Source organism: Lethenteron reissneri, chromosome 5, assembly GCF_015708825.2.
Source record: "Lethenteron reissneri isolate LAM-NWPU_2019-01 chromosome 5, ASM1570882v1, whole genome shotgun sequence".
Classification (NCBI taxonomy): Eukaryota; Metazoa; Chordata; class Hyperoartia; order Petromyzontiformes; family Petromyzontidae; genus Lethenteron; species Lethenteron reissneri.
In genome coordinates this window covers 2,984,589-3,009,471 of record NC_083783.1, presented here as the reverse complement: position 1 = coordinate 3,009,471, position 24,883 = coordinate 2,984,589, and the positions used below count along the sequence as shown (strand labels likewise).

General features: G+C 51.4%; 1 protein-coding gene across 1 annotated transcript; it reads right to left on the bottom strand.

Annotated features, from left to right (window-relative positions):
- Positions 1–818: 818 nt before the first annotated feature.
- On the bottom strand, positions 819–18,915 carry LOC133351743 (cytochrome c oxidase copper chaperone). Its single transcript, XM_061567217.1, has 3 exons — positions 18,707–18,915; positions 1,827–1,943; positions 819–1,051 (listed from the first exon to the last, which is right to left on the bottom strand). Exons 1-2 carry the CDS (start codon positions 18,838–18,840, stop codon positions 1,859–1,861), a joined length of 219 nt encoding a protein of 72 aa, XP_061423201.1. The 5' UTR covers positions 18,841–18,915; the 3' UTR covers positions 819–1,051; positions 1,827–1,858.
- Between the last annotated feature and the right edge of the window lie 5,968 nt (positions 18,916–24,883).

Sequence of the window (24,883 nt, the reverse complement as noted above, 5' to 3'; positions counted from 1 at the left end):
CACTCCACTCCCCTCCACACACTCCTGCCTCTCATCCCACTTCTTTCGTACAGCCGATGTAGATTCAGAGCAACAACTACAATTTCGCATTCAGGTGGTAAATCCAGATAACCGCGTAAGGAGTAGCAGAGTGTATCATCGCTGCGATGTCTCCTTCGTATTTGTGGATCGGGCATTGCGTCGTTATATGTTGTATGGTCTGTTCTAGATGACCACAGTTGCACCATTGGTGCCTCAGGTATCCGCATCTGCCATGGTTTGGCGCACATAAGATGAAGGGTGAACTATGCGCTTCGTGGAAGGTCAAACTCAGGGGTCTTTCGCAAGGTGTTTGTTTGTACATCCCACTCTACTCTTCTCTAAGCCCCCTCAACTCCATTCACACATCCTCCCCACTCGGGAAGCATTAAGCAGCACAGGAAGCAGCACAGGAAGCAGGCCATCGTGTCCGCAGGCCCCACATCAGGTCGCGTTTATTATTTTGACCGCATTGTGTAAACGACTCCTCGCAGCCCTCCCCCCACACCCCCCCCCCCTTTACCATGACCTCAGGCGAACGGACAGTGGGGTCAGTGTTGGGTCACGTGATCAATTAAAAAGTCGCTTTGCCTAAACACGACACGCGAAGATGCCGCTGCTGTTTTTGGGGTTGTCGTTTTGTTAGTGGTTGTTGTTGCGGTGGTGGTTGTGGTAGTGAATGTGGTGGTGGTGGTGGTGATTGTGGTGTTGGTGGTGGTTTTGGAGTGAGATGTTTACGGCAGGATCGCTCGCGGTCTGCTATTTACACTCACGGAGCGCACAGGGAGGAGATTCTGGACTCGGTTTCATTGAGTTTATCTCGAAGAGAACAACAACAATAATAATACTAAGTGTTTAAAATAAACATTTCTCTCTTACCCCCCCTCCACACATCCGCCCCCCCCCCCCCAAAGGACATGGGTCCCAGTGGGATCCGTGTGTTTATGATGTGGGTTTCAAGGATGGGGGGGCGATGTTGTTGGGTTGGCGGTTGAGGGGGGTCATCCAAGGTCACGCCAATCTCTACGGCCATCTGAGGACAGACGCACACGCACAAAAATAAAGATCTCCAGGGTAGCCTTTATCGGACCGCTGAGGCAAATGCTGTTAGCAAGCAGCGCCGACGTATTAATGTTGAACTTCTTTCGCACCGCACTTTGCCTACCGTGCTAATCAGAGGTGCTGGGGAAGGAAAACGAATTAAAACACAAAAAGCAGTTCACGAAATTAGTTTTCAATCTCGATTTAAAAGTGCATATCTCCAGTGGCTTCCTATTATCGAAAGAGCATTCTAGACGGCCGCAGAAGTGTATATGTGAAGGCTGACACGGCACACAATGGGGTGGGTGGCACTATGCCCGACCGCCTTTGTCTCCCCAGTGCAGATGTTAACAAGCTGCAACAGGTACCCATATAAGGCCGAGTCGACCTAGGGGAGGCCAAAGACTGGTTTTGGCCGTGAACGGGAATCGAACTTGAGTCGCCGGGTTTGTAGCACAGTACGCTAACCATAGTGCCACCACACCCCACAGACACACAACACACATGTACACACGCACGTACACACGCACATACACACGCACGAGTCCGAACTCTCGATTTGGGTGCAGTGGTGGCACCGTGGTTAACACCATGAGCCCAGTGTCCTGAGTTTGATCCCCGTCCATGGCTAAGATTTGTTGCAATAAGCGTCATTTAAACCGCTCCAGGGTTCCCCACCCCCACGCGACTGAAGCCTTCATGCGTCCAGTAGCGGATTGACAAAGCGGCGGTCGCCCGAGCTCCCCACGCCCAGCAGCGCCCCTTACCGAGTGGCGTGCGGCGTGAGTCCCCACGGACATCAGATCTTGAACCCCAGGGCGCGCATGCACTCCTTGTGTGCCTCGATGAGCTCGCCGCAATGAAGCTCCCCCTTCTCGATGATGCTGCAAGACATACGCATGGACACACAGAAACGCAGACACACACGGACAGAGACACAGACACACACACGGAGACAGTTAATCATTAAATGTTTGTACCGTACCTCCAACGCAGCACATCTCGAAACACTCTGCGGCAGGGGACCCCTGGTGGCAGCTGTCCCTGTGCAGCTCAAGGTGAATGCAGCGTCCTCCGGCCGGCCGGCTGGCAATCAGTCGGGCATAAACTAAACTATAAATATTTTTTTATGTTACCAGGTAAGGCGCACTGAGCAATAGAGCTCGCAGAGGTCGCCGGTTCGATTCCATCTCCTGGCAAGGTGGTTGAAACAAAGGTAGCAGGATTCTTAGATCGCCCATTATCAGCCAGCCACCCCCCCTCCTCCCGTATTGTTCACCCTGCCACACAAATGGATTCGACCTCAGTCCATCGGCAGGCCAGCGTGCGATGGGGTAAGGTGTGGGTACGCTTACCTGTAACATAAATGATTTTAACAACCTTCGTAGTCTGCATGGGAAAACTAAAGCTCTCAGTGCTCCTAACCCACACGCCCCTGTCCCAATGACACGATTCAGCAAAACGGGTCATGGACGCACGCACCAACAACCGCCGTTCACCAGTAAGCAGCGGTGACGTCACCACACCACTTGTGCCGTGCTAGGGGCTCTGCTGCCCTGGCTCATCACGTACACACACACGCGGCGCTGACGTCGCCAGTCTGTGCGAGTTGGGCAGCGAAATCGGATCACACGGTCGCCCGGCTCTCAACAAAGGAGCGGAGATCACGACGCGTTATCGGACAACGGAGCGCACGGCCCACCACCAATCCGCTGCTGGATAAGGGCCTCCCCACTCCGAGCTGATCACGGGGGTGGGGGGCAGGGGGTTCTTCGTCCATACTTTGCTGTGGTGAAGGACGGAGGGGGGAGACTCCGGACCGGACCTGACATCACTCGACGTAAGCCGCGGCCAGGATCGAACTGGGGTCGCCAGGTCCGAGGTGCCAGGCAAACCGGCACAGCGGGAGAACCCGTGCCCTTGGACGCCATGCCTCACTCCACAGCAGGTGCTCTTATCAGACCCGACCTCGCACTTTCGTGTTTGCCGATGTTAATCCCGCACCCCCCCCCCCGCCACCCCCACCACCTTCGGTTGGGCACCGGGACGAACTCTGTAGAAGCACGAGAAGGGCCGGAACTGTGCCGGCCAAAAGCGGTGCGTTAGGGTCATGCCGCGTAAAGTTACGGGATGACGGGGCCCTTCCCAGCGTCGCTTGTCACAACACTTCCTCCAGAAACAGTCCCCAGAAAAAAATGGAAAATTGGCGAGTTGGCAACACATTTGGTAGCTTTACCTTTGCTCCCTCAGCCACCAAAGACAGATCCCCCCACCCCCCCCCCCCGTATAGCCTTAACAGACTTCATTGGGGCAAACGCTGTTAGCGAGCACGTGGGAAGGCCGGCACAGCACATGAGAGGGTGGCAAGCGCCACACCCGGCCACCTTCATCTCCCTAGTTGCGAAGGAGTACCTGTAAAAATTGTAAAATGTACCAGGTACTCATTTGAGGCTGAGTCGACCAAGGGGAGGCCCAGGACCAGTTCAGATAATCATCACTGGTGTTGGTGGCCGTGAGTAGGAATCAAACTCGGGGTCACAGGGTTGTTAATGCAGTGCGCTAACTACTACGCTATCGCTCCCCACATCCACCACCTACCAGACAGCACCCCCCACCATTCACAACGCCCCCCACACACCCTCCATACCCAGGCACAGTGCTGCGTGCAACGAGCGCCAGGATTTCATGCACGACAAAACGCGAGCCATCGCTGCACGCCCCAACGTGTCGTCAGCTTCATCCAACGCGACAGCAGCCGGGGGCAACAAGAGGGGGAGCATGAAGACAGCGAGGCAGACAGTGGGAGAGAGGGGGAGGGATAGACAGTGGGAGAGGAGGGGAACACAGGGAGGTCATCGTTAGATTTCTCACGCAATAGTGGGGGGGGGGGGGGGGGCAAAGAGCCGCTGTGGACGATGGACGAGATGAACGAGTCAAGAACCCGGAGCTCGAATCGAATCTGCATCGTTTCACCTGAAAGAGTTCTCACTGCACGCCCAGCACCACCACCAACAGCCGTGGACTATCCACTGCTGGGTCAAGGCTTCTTCACCCTGTTGCCATCCCTCACGGCTCTACGATGTAAAAATCCACCCAGCACTACTTGGCACACGAGCCCTGACCTCATCGTTCCACCTCTTGGGGTGCGTTGACATCTTCTTGGGGTGCGTCTCCAGCCTTTTTGCTTCCACTCTGCCGTTAGTCTCGTCCAACGCTCGTCAGTCGACCTTTCTAGGCCACGCCATGCGCTGCCCGAGCCTCACTTGACTTCTCTTGGCAGGTGACGTGAGGTTACCAAGCTGTTCTCTCAGCCGTGTGTTCCTCTTCCTGTCTCGCAGTGCAATTCCAAGCGTGCGCCGAACTCCACGCTTCTTTGAGCATCCTTTGGTTTTTGTTCCGATTCAAGATAGCTCTCCGAACCTACAAAGCACTGCATGGCTTGGCTCCTTATCTACCCACAAAAACGAACCTCCCTCCAATCCTCAGGCACATACAAAACACTCTGTTGCAAAGAAATGGTGAGACTTGCCCAGCCTAGGATTGTTCACCGGAAGCTGGGGGGACGAGGCCTTGTTGGGCGTAGCCCCAAAAATCTGGAACTCCCCGCATGCCACCGGACATCCGAAACGCGCCGAGTGTCTCTCAATTCGGCGGTCTGTGCAAGATGCATCTACTCAGACTCGTCTTCACATATCATCTCCAATTAGTAATGAAAACTGTCTCTTTACTTCTCATTGATTTTATTTACCACTTACCTTTCCGATGTTATTCATTGTGCACGGTTGCACTTTATTTTACTCGGTCCGCGTTAGCTGCGGAGGGTGTGAAGGTCTTTTTCTCATTCATTTCATGTTCCTCTACCATTCCCATTATGTTGTAACACACACCGATACCTACTTATTTATGGGCACGTGAAATAAAAATCTATCGATCGTTTAGCAATTCTTCTTGGTTCTTTCGGTAAAGTCACGTAGAATGGAAATAATTAAATAATAAAAATAAAACATAATAAAAGACAGAGTCTGAATGTCATTCAGACTCTGTTTTCTCGACAGACCTGTTCTCCACCTGAGGACGGCTGCTTGCGTTGTGGCCGAAACGTCGTGAGAATTATTTTATTATGTTTTATTTTTATTATTTTATTATTTACATTCTACGTGACTTTACCGAAAGAACAAGAAGATGAATCCCTGTAGTCACGAAAGCTTTACATCGTTTAGCAATTGTCATCAACGTCCAAAGTCGCTCGTCGTGGACGCTGATGCCGTACTGCCCCCCACCTGCGCTAACCCCCCTAACAGTGCTAGCCCCGCGGGCGATTGGCGCGTCGGTGTGCACGCTGCGTTTACGTAACACAGCACGCCTGGCGGCGCCTTCACGCTGTTTGATACCAAACATGACCCGCATGATCGCCAACGCGTAAGCCTCGGTGGGGATCTCGGAGTGATTTAATGGTGAGACCAACTAACTCGCAGAGAGACCCACGGACTCCCAGAAAGACACACAAATGAATACAGAGGGCGGTGGTGGCACAGTGATGGCGCTCGTGCCTCACAAAGAAAAGCCTGGGTTCGATTCCAGACATGGGTGGCCTTTCTGTGTGAAGTTCGTATGTTCTCCCCCTGTTCTGTGTGGGTTTCCTCAGGGTTCTCCGGTCTCCTCCCATAGCACACACAGCAGCACCAGCAACATCACCCCCTTTAGCAAAAACTTGACAGAACCCTCCTGAAAAAGCCTCGAGACTCAGTGGTGTTGTGCCACGCAAAGGCGGTGCCAACACCGGCATGGTAACATCTGCAGACAGAGTACTGTACCAGCCACGCAGCCCGTGCCCCCCCCACCACAACCACCCACTCCCCAGTCCCCCTCCTCCTGACTAACGATTGCCACATTTTCACCAGAAATGCGCCAATACGGCGGAGACCAAAGGAGGCTTCAGCAAAGATGCCCAGCGAAGAATGCAGTGGCACGATGCACTTCGCGATACCGCGTGTGGCACGTGGGCAACCTGCTCGACGGACGACAGACGAAGTGGGGGGAGGGGCATGAAGCGGAGTGGCAGCAGTGCAAAGTGCTGATTATTGCTGGCCACTTGGAGCTTTGGGCTTGTGCTCAGCAATGGTGCTAACCCTCCCTTCTCCCCCTCCACTGTATTTACTTTATGAGATAGCAATGATAATGGCAATTACACAGCCAAGTCTCGCCAAGTCTCAAGACTCGTTTTCGGTAGGGTGCTGCCACCATGGGAAGTATGACCGCGAGTTCCGTTGCGAGCGAGAGTTTGGGTGTCGCGTAGGAGAAGGTCGTAGGAGGAGGACATCGGAGAACTCCGGAGAAACCCAGCACCACGCTGCTGTAGACGAGGGGTGTGACACTCAACACCCCCACCTCCACCACCTCGCTGCAGCCCCGCACCTACAACATCGGACAAACCTTTGCTTAGCTTCCAAGACCCAGGACCGATTTTACGGTGGGGGGGGGGGGGGGGAGGAGGGTCGATTTTGGCCTAGGGCCTCGCTGAGGTGGCCGCGAGAGACAGCTCACTGCTCTCCGTTGTTTTTGCGAGCGTGGCGGTTATTTTGGTTTCATTTGTCGCTTCACGGTCATGGTCGGCGCCGCTCCCAATGCGCTGCTCGCTTCGGTGCTTCCATTCAGAGTGTACACACACGCATACACACATGTACAAAGAACAACCACCATTCTCCACTAAGTGCCGGTAATGCCACCACATCGGTGATGCCAGGCTATGTGCACTTTAAGGCCATGTGAAGTGTTGAATGCCCACTGGCAGGAGGTCAAGGGACAGACCCAGGTGCAATGGGTTGACTGACTAAGATGACTGGCCGATGCACCACCTACACCCCCTACTGTGCCAACTTGCTGTGTTTTAGAAGCCAAGCCCTCCGCTCGTTGTTGTGAGCGTCGCTCCTCTGCCCGCCGTTGCTGCGAGAGGGCGACTGCCCCCAACTGCCCAGTAGCGTTGTTCATGAGCCTCCTCCACAGAGGCCAATCTTGACACCGCTGGTGCCAGTCATTGGCAAGTCCACTCAGCTCCACATCCTCTTGTACCACAGCATTCCATCTCTTCTCCAGCCCTTGCCGTGCCGATTTAGCCACCTCTATCCGGCCGAACAAAAGCTGTTTGGGCATGCGGTGGCTGGGCATGCTGGCTACATGCAGCCTTGCCTTCCGGAGGAGCTCACCGATGGGACCGTCAGATATTTCAAGGATTTGTGAACTCTTCACACATTTCAGCCTGGTTAAACTCAGGATGGATCTTAGGCAGGCCAACCTGAATGTTTCTGATCGGAATAAATGTTACATTAGGGGGCGGTGAACGTTTCGCAAGCTTAGAGAAGGGAGGGCATGACTGTCGCTGAAAATACCCGAAACTTCGTGTGGAGCGGCAGACCAGATAGCTTCCACACAGCGTTACATATCCATTACGCATACGCGCGCACGCGCATAAACGCATGTACATAAGCGTATAAAGACAAAGATCCCCTGCATAGTCTTCACAGAATGTTGGGGCAAGTGCTTTTAGCAAGCGCCTACAAAGGCCGGTACAGCACACAACGGGGTGGGTGGCAAACACCATACCCAGCCGTCTTTGTCTCCCGAGTAGCGATATTTACACACCGCACCAGGTACTCATTTGAAGCCGAGTCGACCTAGGAGGGACCCAGGACCAGTTCACAACATTTTCACTGGTGATGGCCGTGAGTGAGAATCGAGCTCAGGTCACCGGGCTCGCAGCGTAGCGCTAACCACAGCACTTGTGCCAGGCTAGGTGCACTTTGAGGCCAAGTAAAGTGTGGAATGCTCGCTGCTCTGCTGGAAGTCACGGGACACAGGTGCTACAAGTTAAACACGCGCGCACACACAGTGAAAACACCCTCTGGCACTAAGTGCGCACTGTATACGCAGCAGCAAAAGCAGCGGCCGCCATTTGTGCCACCACCACTCTCCGTGTGCCACTTCGCCATGGCCTATCATCATCACCAAGATCAGCTCTGATCTATCCGCAGCTGCATACAGGCGCGCCCAAGACCGTCACCATCTTTCGCGGTCTCACGCACACGTCGAACCTGGATAGTGCTGGATGAGTGCCCCCCCCCACGCCACACTGGTTGTCAGGGTTGTATGTCCATACTTCACCAGTGAGGACTACAGAAGGCAGGGAGCGTAGGTGCACTATCCAGGTTCGACCCCTGCTCAGTTTCCGAGATCCGGTGAGTTTGGCGTGCGTCTTGCTCTCCGGAGCGTCACCTAGTCCGGAGATTACGGTAAGGATGCCCTTGATGCAAGAGAGCCTCACCAAGCTTCCAAGACTCGTTTTGAGCAGGGTGCCGCCACAACGGGAAGTTTGACCGTGAGCTCCGTTGTAAGAGCTCTAGGGGTCAAGTCGGAGGAGGAGACCGGAGAACCACGAAGAAAACCCAGCGCTATGCTGCTCTATACGAGGAGGTGACACCACCTCCTGGCCACCACCTCATTGCCGTCCCGCATCTACAGCACCTGGCAAGCCCCCGGTACAGGCAGTCATCCATCCACGCACGAACCAGGCTCCACTCCTGCTTAGGTTCTGAACAACTCACCTCTGGCCCCTCCAGTGGCTGGAGGGGAGACGTGGAGACGGGATAGACAGCACTAACGAGGGGACAGCATTAATGCGGGGGACGGGATAGACAGTACTCACTAGATGCACAGCACTAACGGGAGGGTACAAAAGACTATAGATAACTGACTGCCGAGTTGAAGCTCTCGACCGTTGATTGCGATGACCCATCTATGGCGGCGACAAGGCTGCTTGCGTAACTCTCCCCACCGCCCTCGGTCAAGCCAAACCGTTCCAGTAATCCCAGAGACGTCCGTCCATAGCATCTTGATGTGATAAGTCGGTGCCAGGGACCATAACTCCATCCCCGTCATACCCTCCTGAGCCTCCCGCCCGGGAGAAATGGGCCCCCCACAACCTTCCTGTGACCCCTGTCAACCCCTGCCAACCCCCGCCCCTCACCAACCACCCTCCAGCCCCCCCGTTCTCCCTACAAATCGTCAATCGCTGCAAGGGCAGTAATCCGAAGATCGCTTTTTATGTCCCGTTTAATCTTTTCCGAACGGAGCCTCCATCTGTCCCGGCTCGCAGAGATGCAGCTGGGGGGGGGGGGGGGCGCACCTGGTGGCGCATGTGCCCCACGGGCGCAGCCTGTATCACGCGAGTGCGCATGGTTACGTAAACCAAACGGAAATTAATAATGAACTCGAAATCACTACTGCAGTGACCGCGATTGCCATTGCGTAACATGACGGACACACGGAGAGACAGAGACAGGCACACAAATAGAGGCGAATACTATGAACTATGTTTTATTTAACCAGGTAAGGCCCACTGAGCTATATAGGTCTTTTTCAGAAGCGACCTGGCCACAAATGATAGCTCAACGAAGCTGCTTAGCGCATGGAAATGCATAGCAGCAGCCAAATACTCTATAAACGCACGTCGGTTCTAAATGCCAAATTCCCAAAATACAGGTGTCAGGGTCGGGACCGAACCCACGACCTCCTGCATATCAGGCGACGGAGATAACATCTCCATATCAATCCCCCGTTTGTGATGGCTGGTCCCTCCACACGTCAAACGCGGTGGCACCAACAATCGCGACGCGCGTTTGACGGGAGCCAAACTTCCCATACGCCGGGTGACCTCAAGAGCGACGCACATTTCATCTCGACACACCGACAAGGGCACCCCCAGTGGCAGCTGTCTCCTTGTGGGCACAAAGTGACGTGACACATCTGGCCTGCGAACGAGCATTAGCCCATCATTAGGTGGGCGATTATTTCTGCCGTGTGTAATTCCTCCTTCAAATCATACCTTGTTCCTCCACGTAAAAAAAATTGACGAGTACATTTTAACACATCCCATGAGCTACGCAGCCTTCAGGGAGTGCGTGATTTCAGTGACGTCGGTCCGACTCGAGCACAACTCTCAACCGGAAGATGAAGATGATCTAAGGAGAGGGGAGAGCGACGCGTGAAAGCGTTATCCGAGTGTTGCATCGTCACAGCTGCTGCTGTTGCGATGCAACTAAAAAACGCGAGGCTTTCAAGGTTCGGGAAGCTTCTTCCTCCTCAACAAGAGAAAGCTCCTGGGAAATCCACTCATTCACGCGCTCACCTATTCACTCACCCACCCATGTGCCACTCTTCCACTCTCTCACCTGCCCAAGCACCCAAGCATCCACTCACTCACCCACTCGCTCCCTCAATCCTGGGAATATCTACATATTCCCCATGACAGCATCTTGCCGACCAAACACGAGGACGATACTGGTAACCACCCCAGGACGAGTGGCCAACCTCGTTGTTATCAGATCACGCTGAGGACGCTAACGATGATGACGATGATGATGTCTGGCGTGAACGGAGGTCAGGGGACCCGACCCCCACCCCGACCACCACACGATGCAAGGGTGAGTGAGCATGGGGGATGAGAGGTGGAGATGGAGACCGGCTTACCACAGCTCCTTGGCTTGCCTCTTCTCGTTGCAGGCCTTGTGCGCGGGGTCGGACAGGTCGAGCTTCGGGGCCTCCGCCTCGCCGGACGCCGCTGACCCCTCGGACTTTTCTTTAGACATCGTCTCGTCTCGTCGTCTCACGGAGAAAACAGGAAACTCCCGCGGCTATGCAAGCGCCAGACAGATGCAGGACTTTTGTCCGTGTCCGTCTGCCTGTCTATCTGGCTCTCTCGCTGGCTCTCGCACACGATGACTGGCTCCCGCTCTCGTGCAGAGCGCAGAGACTAAATAAATAAACAAATTGGGCCCCGGTAGACGCCGTTGCGTACGGAGGCAGCGTGTTTGCGTAACTGCGTGGGGATGGTGGTATCGGACTGGCGGGAGTGAGTGGATGAGTCGGTTTGTGGGTGTGTGAGTGAATGAGAGGGTGGGTGGGTGCTTGGTTGGAAGGGGAGAGGTGGTGGTGGGGGGGGGGCGTAAGAGGGTCGTGGGTTTGATGGTTGGGTGGGTCACTGTGGGTAAGTGGGCCTTTAGGTAAGTGTGTGCATTGGTGGCTGGGTGAGTGAGTGGGTGGGTTGGTGAATGGGCAGGTGGGTGGGTGTATTGTTACGTTGGTAGCTGGATAGATAAGTGGGTTGGTTGGTGTGTGGATTGGTGGGCGAGTGGGAGTGTGGATGAGTGGGTTGGTGAGTGTATTGGTTGATGGGCGAGTGTCACAAGACTCCGCTCTCGACTGCTCCCACCCCGACTCTTCTCCTCCCTCTAACTTAGGAGGGAGAGGAGGGAGTGGGAGGCGGGGGGAGTTGTGGGGACGCACGTTCCGAGTTGCCCGCCTAACTAACCCTGGCTCCAAAAGCCACCTCCTCCAGCTCCACACAACAACGTTTTGTCAATTCACCATCATTATCATCCAATAATGACACATTCACAATGTCAACTCACCACCCAACATCCCACTCACCTATGCACTCACCGACCTACCTACCCACTCGCCAACCTACCCAATCACACACTTACCTACCTACTAACCCACCTACCCACTCACCCACCTATCTATCCACTCACCACCTACCTACTCAACCACCTACCGACTCAACCACCTACCGACTCAACCACCTACCGACTCACCCACCCATCCAGGGGTTGCCTGCATGGTGTAGCAGGGCTGACAATGTTCCTGGAGCAGAGAGTGGCGAAGGCCCCTCCTATCCAATTTTTTCCCTCCACCTCCCGGTGCCGAGTCTCCATGTGCAGCTACATCGCCTGCACACTCGATAGCCGACTCAATTGGGTGCCTGCTGTCACATTAGGCAACTTCCCCCCTCCCCGATCCCTCACCACAACAACCCCCCCACCGTTCAACCGTAGACACCGCTACTCCACCCCACCACCACGTCTGGCCGATGCCACTTGGTGCCAAATTGGTATGAGCGTTTCGGAGCGGCCAGCGACACGCGGTGCACACATGCGGAGCAGACGGCAAAGCGCAGCGGTTGACAGCAGCACATGCTCAACTCAACTATTTTTTTAATTTGACCAGGTAAGGCCCACTGTGCTGTCTAGCTCTTTTTCAAAAGTGACCTGGCCACAATTGAGAGCTCAACAAAGTGGCTCATCACGTCGAAATGTTGATTCTAAATGTGGGGGGAAAAAGCAGAGGACCCAGGAGAAAAGTCCACGCGATCACATGGAGAGCGAACATGCAACTCCAGATATACATGTGTTAGGGTCAGGATCGAACCCACCACCTCCTGTATACTTGACGGGGTAGTTAACGTCAAGCCAGTCCGCCGAGAGAACCTCAGCGACCAGAGTTAGATTCCCGCTCACGGCCTACACTAGTGGCGATAATCTGAACAAATTCCGGGCCTCCAGTAGGTCGACACAGCCTCAAATGAGTAACCGGTGCTGTGTGTGAACATTTCCACTGGCGAGACAAAGGCGGTTGGGAGTGGTGCTTGGCGTCCTACACCATCGTGAGGAGTCGGCCTTCATCGGTGCGCGCTATAGACCACTTTCCCCAACAGTCTGTTAAGGTTATACGGGATCTTTGTATGCATGTTGAATTTCTTTCGCACCGTACGTAGCCAACCGTGCTAATCGGAGGTGCGGGGAAAGGACAACAAACTAAATACAAAAATCCGTTCTAAAGAAATGAGTTTTGAATTTAGAAACCTAGATTTAAAAGTGCATAGCTTCAGTGGCTTCCTGTCATTGTCTAGTCGTGTGTGTATGCGAGACACACACACACACTACTACATTACTTTATGGACACCGGGCACACGTTCTGGGGACTCCTTACTCTCCAAAGCGTCTCTCGCAATTCGAAGAGAACACGGCAGCACTGACTGAACCGTTTCCTCCAAAGAGCTGTCTTAAATATATATTTTTAAAACAACGCTAAAAGTCAAACGTGCGTGGCTTGTTTCGCAACGGGAGAAGGGGTGGGGGTAGGGGCGCTTACGAAATCGAAAGCCCTGCCTCTCTCTCTTCGTGACAAACGAAATCCCCCCCACAACCATCCTCACAATGACTTGCATAACCCCTCTCCTGACTCAAACTCCTCCACCCCTCCACTCCCACAATACAAAAAATATTAAAGACAAGTTTTTCAATGCAGACACTTTTATTTGTACTCAAAAGTAGAAAATCAATTATTTTGACCCCAGAATTAATCAAATTTGATGTGCTGAATAAAAGTGGGTGGCTTGCATCAATAACATTTTACGTATCGAAATATATTAAGCGTCAAAGATTTGAAAGATCATAATGAAACAGGGCGAGTTTAATTTTTTTAAAGAGCTGTATCGCTTTTTTCAGAAGCGACCTGGCCACAAATGATAGCTCAACAAAGCTGCTTAGCGCATGGAAATGTATAGCAGCAGCCAAATACTCTAAACGCACGTCGGTTCTAAATGCCAAATGCAAATTCCCAAAATACAGGTGTCAGGGTCAGGACCGAACCCACGACCTCCTGCATATCAGGCGACGGAGATAACATCTCCATATCAATCCCCCGTTTGTGATGGCTGGTCCCTCCACACGTCAAATGCACGTTGATTCTAATTGTGGAGAGAAAAACCAGAGGACCCGGAGAAAAATCCACGCGACCACGAGGAAAACATGCAAACTCCAAATATACAGCAGGAGTCAAGAGTCGGGATCGAACCCACGACCTCTTGTATACCAGACGAGGTAGTTAACACTACGCCACACCGAGTTGTAATACTAAACTAACCGTGCTCTTGGACCATGTCTAAATCAACCAGAAGGCGGCGTCGATTCTTTGTCAGGCCTCAGACGCCAAGTAGATTTCAGCCTGGATAGCGCTCGGGTGCAATACACAGGCTGCTGGTTCAGGTGGCGGGCCAGCAGATGGCAGTGGTCAAATCCATTGTCATGCTGTAACCTTTGCGTGTGTAGAGGAGTAAAATGGGGACGTGACGTCAGGTGTGCCGTTCAGTGTGATGACGTCACGTCTCCTAGGGTACTTAAGGGAGGGCCCGTGACGAAAGCGGGGTCACTGTGGGAACGGGTAGAGTAAGAAGGGTGAAGAGGGAACCAGGGGTAGAGAGAGGGATCAAGTGGTGAGTCTGGGGAGAAGGCGGTGGTAGCCGATAGAGGTGCTTCTCTCTCCGGTCGGTGGAGTCGGCAGAGTCCCCGATCCGACACGAGAGAGAGAAACCGGAGCTAGCTGGGCAGGGACCCGGACTCAGAGTAGGACCCCTAGCCCATGGGAGTTGTGTACCCTTGGAGTTATTGTTCACCTTTAATAAACCCTTGGCGAAAGCCCGTAACATACCTCCGTCTCTGAGTGCGTCCGTGGGAACTTCTCTACACGTGTATGAATGTTGAACTTCTTTCGCACTGTACATAGCCAACCGTGGAATATCGTAGGTGCGGGAACCCTCTGTTTCCCCACCCTCACTAGATTGGCTAAGTATGGTCAAGGCCCGTGCCTGACACGGCGTGGGGAGGGCCTGCATCCAGCAGTGGACTGACAAAAGAGGCTGAATGTTATCGCACCAAAGTCGGTTAATTTGATACATTTCCCCAGTTTTGTGATTGTTAAACATGCAATTCAATTGTCGCACAGCGTCTCATTCCGATACTAGGAAGCCAGATTGCAAACTAATTTCGTAAGAACTGCTTTTTGTGTTTAGTTTCTTGCCCTTCCCCCACACTTCCGATTACCATTGTTGGCTACATACGGTGCAAAAAAAGTTCAACACACATATCGACAATCCCGTGTTGGCACGACCATTTATGATGACAGCCCGGGATAAAATGGACTACTCGGCCCACTTTAAATAGGGCGCAGGGCCTACTTGGCACCTGCTGGGTCAAGTCAAGGCCATGCCGGGAATCGGGGCTGAGCCCACCAAGGCCCCGATCAGGAACATGGGACCAGCCTACTACCCCAGTAGCCATTGGAATGTGGCACGAGAGTCTGGTAACACCATAACAACAGGGTCCACCCCGGCTGCACCTAACCCCGATTTAGAATTGCCACTTGGGCAATGCCGGTATTTTTGGTGCGTGACTCTGCAGGAGGTAACGCAATCGTAGCTTGAGATGTGAGCAAGGAGGGAGGGGGCCAGGACGAACACCCCGCTTCAAACCCATTCACCAGCTCGAGCGTCAATTCTAACACGTTGACTCTAAAGGAGCAAAACCTCTCTAATTTACTTATTTTTCCCTATTTATCCAGGACAGCCATGCCAAGTCGTAGCACTCGTTTTCAGGAGGGTCTAGGATTTTTTTTGTTTTAAGATTGTTTTTCAGCCAATGAATGATGATTGTTTATACGAGTGGTAGGAAACCGGAGCACAGCCAGAGAAAACCCACACGTGCGAGGGGGAAACACTTAATCCCCAGGCGGAAACTGATGGCGATTAGTTCATCTGCTGTCCGACCTTTTCCCTGGTCAACGCCAACGGGAAGGGAGTTTTGCAACGTCTGTGTGTGATTCACCAACTCTCGCCTCCACAGCTGGATCACAGGCCAGGTGCACGGCTGCCACCACTATCACCACCGAGCTCAATGAGAGGGCACACTACTACACGATGATATTAGATTCAAAACTCATTTCTTTAAAACTGCTTTTTGTCTTTAGTTTGTTGTCCTTCCCACGCGCCTCCGATTAGCACGATTGGCTACCTACAGTGAGAAAGAAGTCAACATACATTCAAAGATCTCCGTATAACCTTGACAGACTGTTGGGGCAAGTGCTGTATAGCGAGCACCTATGAAGGCCAGCACAGCACACGAGGGTGTAGGTGGCCAATCACCACGCCCGACCGCCTTTATCTCACCAGTGGTGATGTTCACACACTGCTACTGGTTAGTCATTTGAAGCTGAGCCGACCTAGGGGAGGCCCGGGACCTTTGTTCAGATAATCGCCACTGGTGTAGGCCGTGAGCGGGAATTTTACTTTGTCGCCGAGGCTCCCAATGCGGACTGGCTTGATGTTAATCACCTAGCCTGGTATGCAGGAGGTCGTGGGTTTGATCCTAACGCCCGTATATTTGGAGTTTGCATGTTCTCTCTCCACGTGGTCTTGTGGACTTTTCTCCGGGGTCCTCCGGTTTCTTCCTCCACGTTTAAAATCAACATTTCCACGTTGTTGAGCAAGAATTTGTGGCCTGGTCACTTCTGAAACAGAGCTATATAGCTCAGTGAGCCTTACCTGGTAAAATAAAAAATAGTTTAGTTTAGCTTGTACTGCTGTCATCTGTCACGCACTCCTGCCTGCTCGGCAACCGAAATAACAAGAGCCATTTTTTTCGAATTCGGTAACACATTCCTGCGGAGGGAGCTGGTAGGAACGTTGGGTTGCTCGGTCAATAGCCAGGGTCAATGGCGGCGTGGTGTATTCCGCAAATATGCCCGACTGTGAAGGCGGGCACAAGCCGGCGTGAGTAGGTTAAACGTTGAGTTTTATAAGGGCACCACGGGGTGATCAACCCCTCCCCACCCAGCCCCACCCCTCCCTCCCCACCCAGCCCCTTCCTCCCCACCCAGCCTCTCCCTGCACGACAGACGGACGGACACAATAATCCTCTGTGGGCTGGTGGAACCAGTGGGATGCTACCAGTAAAACAAACTCAATATGTGAACACGAGACGGTGGTACTTAATAAATAATGTCACGAGGCAGTCCTTAAAGAGCCACAGGCAGCTCTGGAGCCACAGGTTGCTGACCCCTGTCCATGGTAAACTGGACTTCCATGATAAACTGGACTTCCATGATAAACTGGACTCCCATGGGAAAACTATCGTCAGGAGTCGGCAACCAAAATAACTGGAAGAGCCATCTTTTGCAAATTCTTAAAAAAAAAAACTCAATATATCAAGAGCTGCAATGCAGTCCTTAAAGAGCTGTAGGTTGCCGAACCCTGCAAGACTAACGCAGTGAGTGAACCCGTGCTATTTTATACTCATTACTACCAAGCTTGTTTACCCAAGAAAGCCCGAGTCTCGAGACTCTTTTTCAGGAGGGTCCTGCCAAGTTTTTTGCAGTCGGGGGCAATGTTGGTTGCTGTTGCAGTGTGTACTTCCAATTGAGTAATTTGCAGGTGATTTTCAGAATTGGGATGCTTTGGTGATGTGAGGAAATTGGTGAACCCGGAGGAAACCCATACAGAACTGGAGGACAGAACGTACAAACGCCACGCACAAAGGCGCCCGAGTCAGGAATCGAACTCAGGTCCTTCTTGCCGTGAGGCACAGGCGTTAACTACTGCTTTACACCATTAGCGGTGTTACCATTACCATAGTAAGTGCATCTAGAGTCGGGCTGAACGGGAAGGTAAGGTCACCCCAAGGTCAAACATGAAACAGCCGTGAAGCCACACGACGCTGGAGTGGGGGTCACCACTTGAATTCTCACCATCTCCCCACTCACCATCAGTCCCACTTCACAGCCACGCGGACTGTACACAACCACGTGGCAAAACGTTGTGGACAAAATTAGCCGGTATGCGCCCGATCTCGCTGGACCTTGCTGGCTAAGCAAAGGTTTGCGCCCGAGGGCACAGGAACTCCATGGGTAAATGGAGACGCACGCAAGAAGGGCACGGGGACATTGACATGGAGAGGCAGGGGACACTGGGTCACGTGGGGTTAGTGACACAGGCCACGTGCGTCTCGGTCACATTCCGCCGCGGTGCCGAGATGTTAACTACCTCGCCTGGTCTACAGGAGATTGTGGGTTCGATCCCGACCCTGACGCCTGTATATCTGAAGTTTGCGTGGATTTTACTCGGGGTCTTCCACATTTGGAGTATTTGGCTGCTATATATTTCCACACGAGCAATTTCGTTGAGCTATATAGCTCAGTGGGCTTTACCTGGTGAAATAAACATAGTTTAACTGGTTTATAGAATAAAAACAAAGCTGCGTTAGGGTTAGGACCGTAGACCCCACCACACAATGTTCTGCCACACAGTTCGGGTATTGACACATCAGGCACTGCCAGTCACGGCTATGAGACAAGCCCACAGAGCAAACAGGTACGGGACTCATTGCAGGCCGAGTGGACCTTGCGGAGGCCCAGGACCGGTTCAGGCATTCGTTGACTATGCTTGACTGTGATGGGCAATCGAACTCGGGTTGCAGAGGTCACAGCATAGCACGTCAACCACAGCGCTACCGCTACACACACACACACGTTTCATCACCCGCCAATCATGGCACGATAGGACATCAACAAAAGACGCGGTGACGTCAGCAGAGCGCTTGTGCCAGGCTAGGTGTACCTTGTGGCTGTCGCGTGAAGTGTGAGGGAGGCTCGCTGCTGTTGCCAGGAGGTAACTGGACAGACCCAGGTGCTATCGGTTGTCTGAGATAACTGGCAGATGATACCCCACGACACTGCTGAATGAGCACAGTTGGTTTTATTTTACGAGCTAATGCCCACTGAACTATACAACTCTCCTTCAGAAGCGACCTGACCAAACACGATAACTCAACAAAGTGGCTTATCATGTGGACATTTTAGCAGTCGAATGCTCTCAGAAACGCAAGTGTAGATAACAGGGGAGAGATCACTGCCGTGAAGGGGAGACCCCATCCAGATACAACATCCGAGACCAATCCCCTCACTCCCCCCGGGCGAGCCTCACCATGCGTCCCTAGTCTTCTTCGTCTCCGGGCATGCACAGCACGGCTTGAGGGGCTTCTTCTCTGCGTTCTCGGCCCCGCAGCTCCCCCCTCCTGCTGCTCCTACCGCTGCTGCCTGAACGGTGCCGCTGGACATTGTTGCTGACACTCAACAGAGAAGAGAAACACTCAGAGCGAACCCGGAACCACGTGTGGGGCCTCACTCACATTACCTAGAACGCATTAGCCAAGCCACGCCCATCGCCGTGTCCCATTGGCTACGGCTCAGCCACAACCGCCGATTTCGACCAATCGGATTCGTCGTAAGCGCGGCGCCGCGTTTATTCGCGATAGGGAATGTAAAGCGGCGTTCCTGCAATGTTATTCTTAGGTGTTTTCGGTAAAGTCACGTAGGTAAAACATCATAAAATAATAATAATTGTATTATTTTTATTAATTTTGATGTATTATAAAAATAATAAAATTATTATTTTTATTAATTTAGATGTTTTGCCTACGTGACTTTACCGAAAACACCTAAGAATATGATTCCTTGCAGTCACGAAAGCTTCAAGTCTAGAATTCTTGCAATGTTGTTGACGCTCGCGGATAGCGGCGTGACGTCACCCGCAGGAGACGTTGCAGACGGTCGCCATCTTGCTAAGGGGAGAAAATCTCCCCCCCCCCCGCCACTTGGGCAATGTGGTTCTCTAATTGTGTGGCTACCTTTGACTTAAAACTTTAGTGACTGCGGGAATTCATATTCTTTGGTTCTTTCGGTAAAGTCACGCAGATAGAAACAAATAAAGTGAATACAAATAAAATAATAATAAAACACTAGTGAATCAAATAAAAAAAACACTCGTGTTTTTTTACTCGTGTTTTTTTATTTGATTTGATTCACTTTGGGGTCGTCCATAAATGACGTCACGTGATTTTGGACGATTTTTGACCCCCCCCCCCATCGTCACACGGCGTCACAAAAAGTCAGACCCCCCCCCCCTCAAATATGACGTCACAAAGCTCTGCCCCCTCCCCCACAAAAAAAATAAACATGCTTCAAATCTTCTTGGTTCTTTCGGTAAAGTCACGTAGAAGGGAAGTAATAAAATAATAAAAAATAATAAAAATAAAACATAATAAAATAAAATAATTCTCACGACGTTTCGGGTACAACCAGTGGCGGCTCGTCAATAGAGGGCGCAGGGGCGCCGCCCCCATCAATATTCAAGAAATATACATATGCAAAATTTATATAAAAATACATAAATAAAATATTTTTTTCATACGATGTGCCGGCTGGTAGTAAGAAAAGCATCAGCATTTAATAAAAACTGGCTTTAATCGGTCAACTATTTTCTATGTTTTTCAATGTGTTTCATGCGGGGCGCCGGACAAATGGATGTCTATGTGAGACTTTACATTTTCGGACAGCATGTGACCTGAAGCTGATCTCTAATTGGTTTCTTAAAGATTCTCCTCGGGGCGCAAGTCGTTGCGTCCCTGGCCAATCAGAATTGGATACATGTTATTTTATCCAATCTGATTGGTTCTCGTCACCTGTCATTCAAATTTACGCTGTAGGCCACTACTGCGAGTGCGAAGGCGACACCACTTTGACACTTGCTAGGCTGATCAAATTTTTTGTGTAAACAATGGCAGCAGTTCATCCAAATTCTGTAATTTATTTACAAAAAAACCCTTTCACAAGGCTTTCGCTGGAAGAAATAAAAAAGATAAAGGATCTCGGACCGGACCAACCCGATTTACAAATCCAGCAGCAGGCCAGTGACAGAGGACGAAGCTACACACGAAGCTTCACCCGCGCTTGTTATGAGAAACGGAGGTGGCTGGCTGGATGTGATGTTAGCAATTCTCTTTTTTGTTTTCCCTGTCTTTTATTTCAAAGTGTCGGCACTGAAGTTTTGTGGACAACGACGAAGGTAAGAGACCTCAAACATCTCTCTGACAAATGCAAACGTCATGAAAGTAGCCGCAGCCATATTGATAATAGCATGAAACTAACGTTTTTATGTTCAAGTAGGAAACATGCTTTTTGGTACTTTGGTCTGAAATGTATATAAAAGAGAAACATTTATGTTCAAGTAGGAAACATGCTTTTTGGTACTTTGGTCTGAAATGTATATAAAAGAGAAACATTTATGTTCAAGTAGGAAACATGCTTTTTGGTACTTCTTTTGGTCTGAAATGTAAATAAAGATCATCAAAATTTATATTCAAGTAGTCAAAATGGTTTTTGGTACTGCTTTATATTTATTTGCCCCCCTCAATAAAATAAAAAAAATGCGCCCCCCCAAAAATAAATATCACCAGCCGCCACTGGGTACAACGCAAGCAGCCTGAAGACGACGTTTCGGGTACAACGCAAGCAGCCTGAAGACGGCTGCTTGCGTTGTAGCCGAAACGTCGTGAGAATTATTTTATTTTATTATGTTTTATTTTTATTATTTTTTTATTATTTTATTACTTTCCTTCTACGTGACTTTACCGAAAGAACCAAGAAGATGGATCCCTGCAGTCACGAAAGCTTTAAATCGAAAAATATGCTTCAAATCGCTTTAAACTATTGTCATTGTAGTGCGCATTTAATGTGGCGCTGCACTCTGATGTTGTAGGAGAAAACATTAAAAAGTCTATTCAATTAAGTAGAACGTGTTGTCTATATTTATTTAAAGTAGCGCATTTTGATGTGACGTCACATTTCTTAACCCCCCCCGTCACACATCGTCATAAATGTCTGACCCCCCCCCCTTAGGTTCGTGACGTCATTTATGGACGGCCCCTTAAAACATTCGTGACTGCAGGAATTCATATTCTTTGGTTCTTTCAGTAAAGTCACGCAGATAGAAAAAAATAACGTGAATAAAAGTAAAAATCATGAAACAAAAAAATACTAGTGTTTTTTTATTCACTTTATTTTTATCTACGTGACTTTAACGAAAGAACCAAATAATATGTGGCTACTCTTTAACCGCCCCCTTGCCTGACCCAACATGGTTCTGAGAAATAAAAGCATGAAAAATGAAAATCAATGTTTAATCAATTGTCCATTTTGTGAGGTATCCTAACTAACTAGTAAGTGTAAGAAAATAAGAAAAATTCAACGGACGCCGCTGTGTGCATGACGCGTAATGTGTTCGAACGCGATGGTTACTCTAGGAAACCGCATTGTTTACGATCAATGACTATTGAACGGTCTTTTATACCGTCTATAGGTTACCATTTGGATTTAAAATTTATCGCAGTTATTTTATATTGGCAGGTTCATACATGACTTTTCACCAACGACTCTCATGTATGGTATAACTTCACATTAAACACATTCCTGCGGAGGGAGCTGGTAGGAACGTTGGGTTGCTCGGTCAATGGTCTGCAGGGTCAACGGCGGCGTGGTGTATTCTGCAAATATGGCCGACTGTGTGGGCGGGCACAAGCCGGCGTGAGTAGGTTAAACGTTGAGTTTTATAAGGGCACCACGGGATGACCAGCCCCTTCCCACCCAGCCCCACCCCTCCCACCCCCCACCCAGCCCACCCTCCCCACCCAGCCCCTTCCCACCCAGCCCCTCCCCACCCAGCCCCTCCCCTCCCCACTCACCCAGCCCCTCCCTCCCCACCCAGCCCCTCCCTGCACGACGGACACAATCCCCTGTAGGCTGGTGTAACCAGGAGGTTCCTACCAGTATAACTTCATAGCTCACCGGATTCTTCAGTATAAATACTGATTCTGTTTATATCATCAACAGTTCACCACCCGGCCGCGAGTAATTGACTGGCGAGACAGGGTTAAAGCAGCTTGGAGGTTCGGATCGAGACTCGTAGCTATTTGCCGCCAAGTGCACCTAGCTTGGTACAAAGCTCTGCATCGCCGCCACTCGATTATTTGGCTGCTATAAATGCCCACATGTTGAGCCACTTCGTTGAGCTATCATTTGTAGACAGGTCGCTTCTGAAAAAGAGCCATTCGCTCGGTGGGCTTTAACTGGTTATTTGTTTACTTTTCCTAAACTTTGTACTCCTATTGTGTTTTGTATTGTTTATTGTTGTAACTTTTTGACCACCCCTACGAGACATCTGTGAAAAAAGAGTTTTCTAGCTTATCGGATTTCTCCACGATAAATATTCTGCTTCTGAATGACGGCGGCTGCTGCTGCTGAGGCGGTGGATTGGGGAGACAAAGGCGGCCGGGCGCAGTCCTGGACACACCAGTCTCTCATAGGTGTACCATGTTGCCCTTCATAGGTGCTTGCTAACAGTACTTGCCCAGCAGTTTAAGGTCTATACAAGGGATCTTTGGCTTTGTTTCAGATGTGTAAAGAAGCTCCTGAGCAGGTTTCATTTTCTAGACGATTTATTTTACAGTAACGTATTTACAAGGTGAACATGTTCACAAGTCTATGACTATCTGCAGCCCTGGTGGTTCCCATTAGATTAATCTCGAACGGTCTTTCTTAATGGTTTCCACCATGTAGATCTCGGAAGTCTGTCTTGATGGTTTCCACCATGTCAATCTCCAACAGTCGGCCCCGATGTCGTCCACCTGTAGTCGTCCTTTAGTCTCCGAGCCAGCGCCCTGATCGTGGGCCTCGCCCCACCTTATATACCCGCTCGACCATGCCCTGGTAACATCCAGCTCTACTGATCTGCTTTCTTTCTGCTGGTCCCACTCTATATGAATTCTGTCTAACGGATTGAGCATTTACCCGTTTCAATATGGTGCTGCATCAAATCCGTGCAACCCAAATCATATGGGCGAGACTGAAAACGTCTCCAAATTCTAGGAGACTTTTAAGGCGGTCTCTTTGACCTTGAGTCAACTCAGGGTTCCATTGAATGATTTCTTCCGCCCTATCCCATCCTTCTCTTCCTGTATCCCCGGTACTACTGCATCTTCATGAATCTCCATCGCTGGGGATATCTGCGCAATTACCGTCCCTTCTCGCAGTGTAATTGCCCGTTCTGAAATATTTAAAACTTGTGTAGGGGATGTCCGAGCCATCCTCACACAATCGCACCACACAGACACACAATCTCCGCACTCAACATAGCACAAACACAAACCAATCACACGCACGGGAATGCACTAGACGGGGGTCAAGGGTTAAAGGGCACTGGCGTCACACGGACTTGGCGCACGAGACAGAGATGTGGATTGAGAAGGAGGGCGGAGATGGAGGGTTTAAAAGGGGCTGTGAAACGCGTGTTCGGGGTTGGTTTTGAGGAACGAGTGTGGCTGTGGTTTGAAGAATAAAGAAGTGCTTAACCATTCTCCGACTCCTCTTCATCTGGTGGCAGCGGTGGGATGTCTCGCCTCAGCCGACACAAGATCCCAAGGGGGTAGACTCAGCCAGAAGACGCTCTAGGTGCCAGGAAACGAGAATTGCTCGGAAACGGAACCGCTGAGTCAGGATTCGTCCCCCAGCTCATCCGAGGCAGCTGCTCGCCCCGTGTGGGCACCTCCACCAACCCGGCAGTGCAGACCCAACACCGCCGCCGCCGCAGATCATCCTCTAGGGATCGGTGGATGGGTCAGCTGCTGGAGGCAGTAACCACGTTGCTTCGTTGGCTGAGTCCTGATGTCGCATCACCTCCCCAGCGAGGGGACGGGAGCCACGGTCAGTCTCCCAGACCCGGCACTCCGCAGCAGTTATCAGAAGATGGAACAGCACCAGCGACGCTGCCGACCGTGCGTCCCGCGCGGGACCCGGGATAAAACACTGGCCTGTCCTCCCGATATCCGCCGACAGCAGCAGCAACCGGGGGACATGAACGACTGGAGCGCAGCAGAGAGCAGCTGACCGGGCAAGTAGCAATGGAACAGGGCGGGAGCGAGATTCAGCCCGAAACTCGGCCCGAAACTCAACCGAGGCAGCCCGCGGAAGGAGGACCAGGATTGAGCCACCAGCTGGGCGCGATACAGAGGTTCGCATCCAGATTGGGAGAATGGCACGCTTTCGTCTGCCGGTTCGAGACGGCCGCCCGGGAACTGAAGTGGACAATACTGTGTTGGGCGTCTCCGCACTGGCAGTGTTTGACCAGATTCCGCCTGCAAAAAGAGGATTCCTGCAGGGCGTCTACAAGGAGATGGTGGAGGTGTTCGACCCTCCATCCGGGGCACGCCAGAAGTTTAAAAACCGCCAGTGGGAAGCATCCGAATTGCTCTTGGTCTTCCGGAAAGAA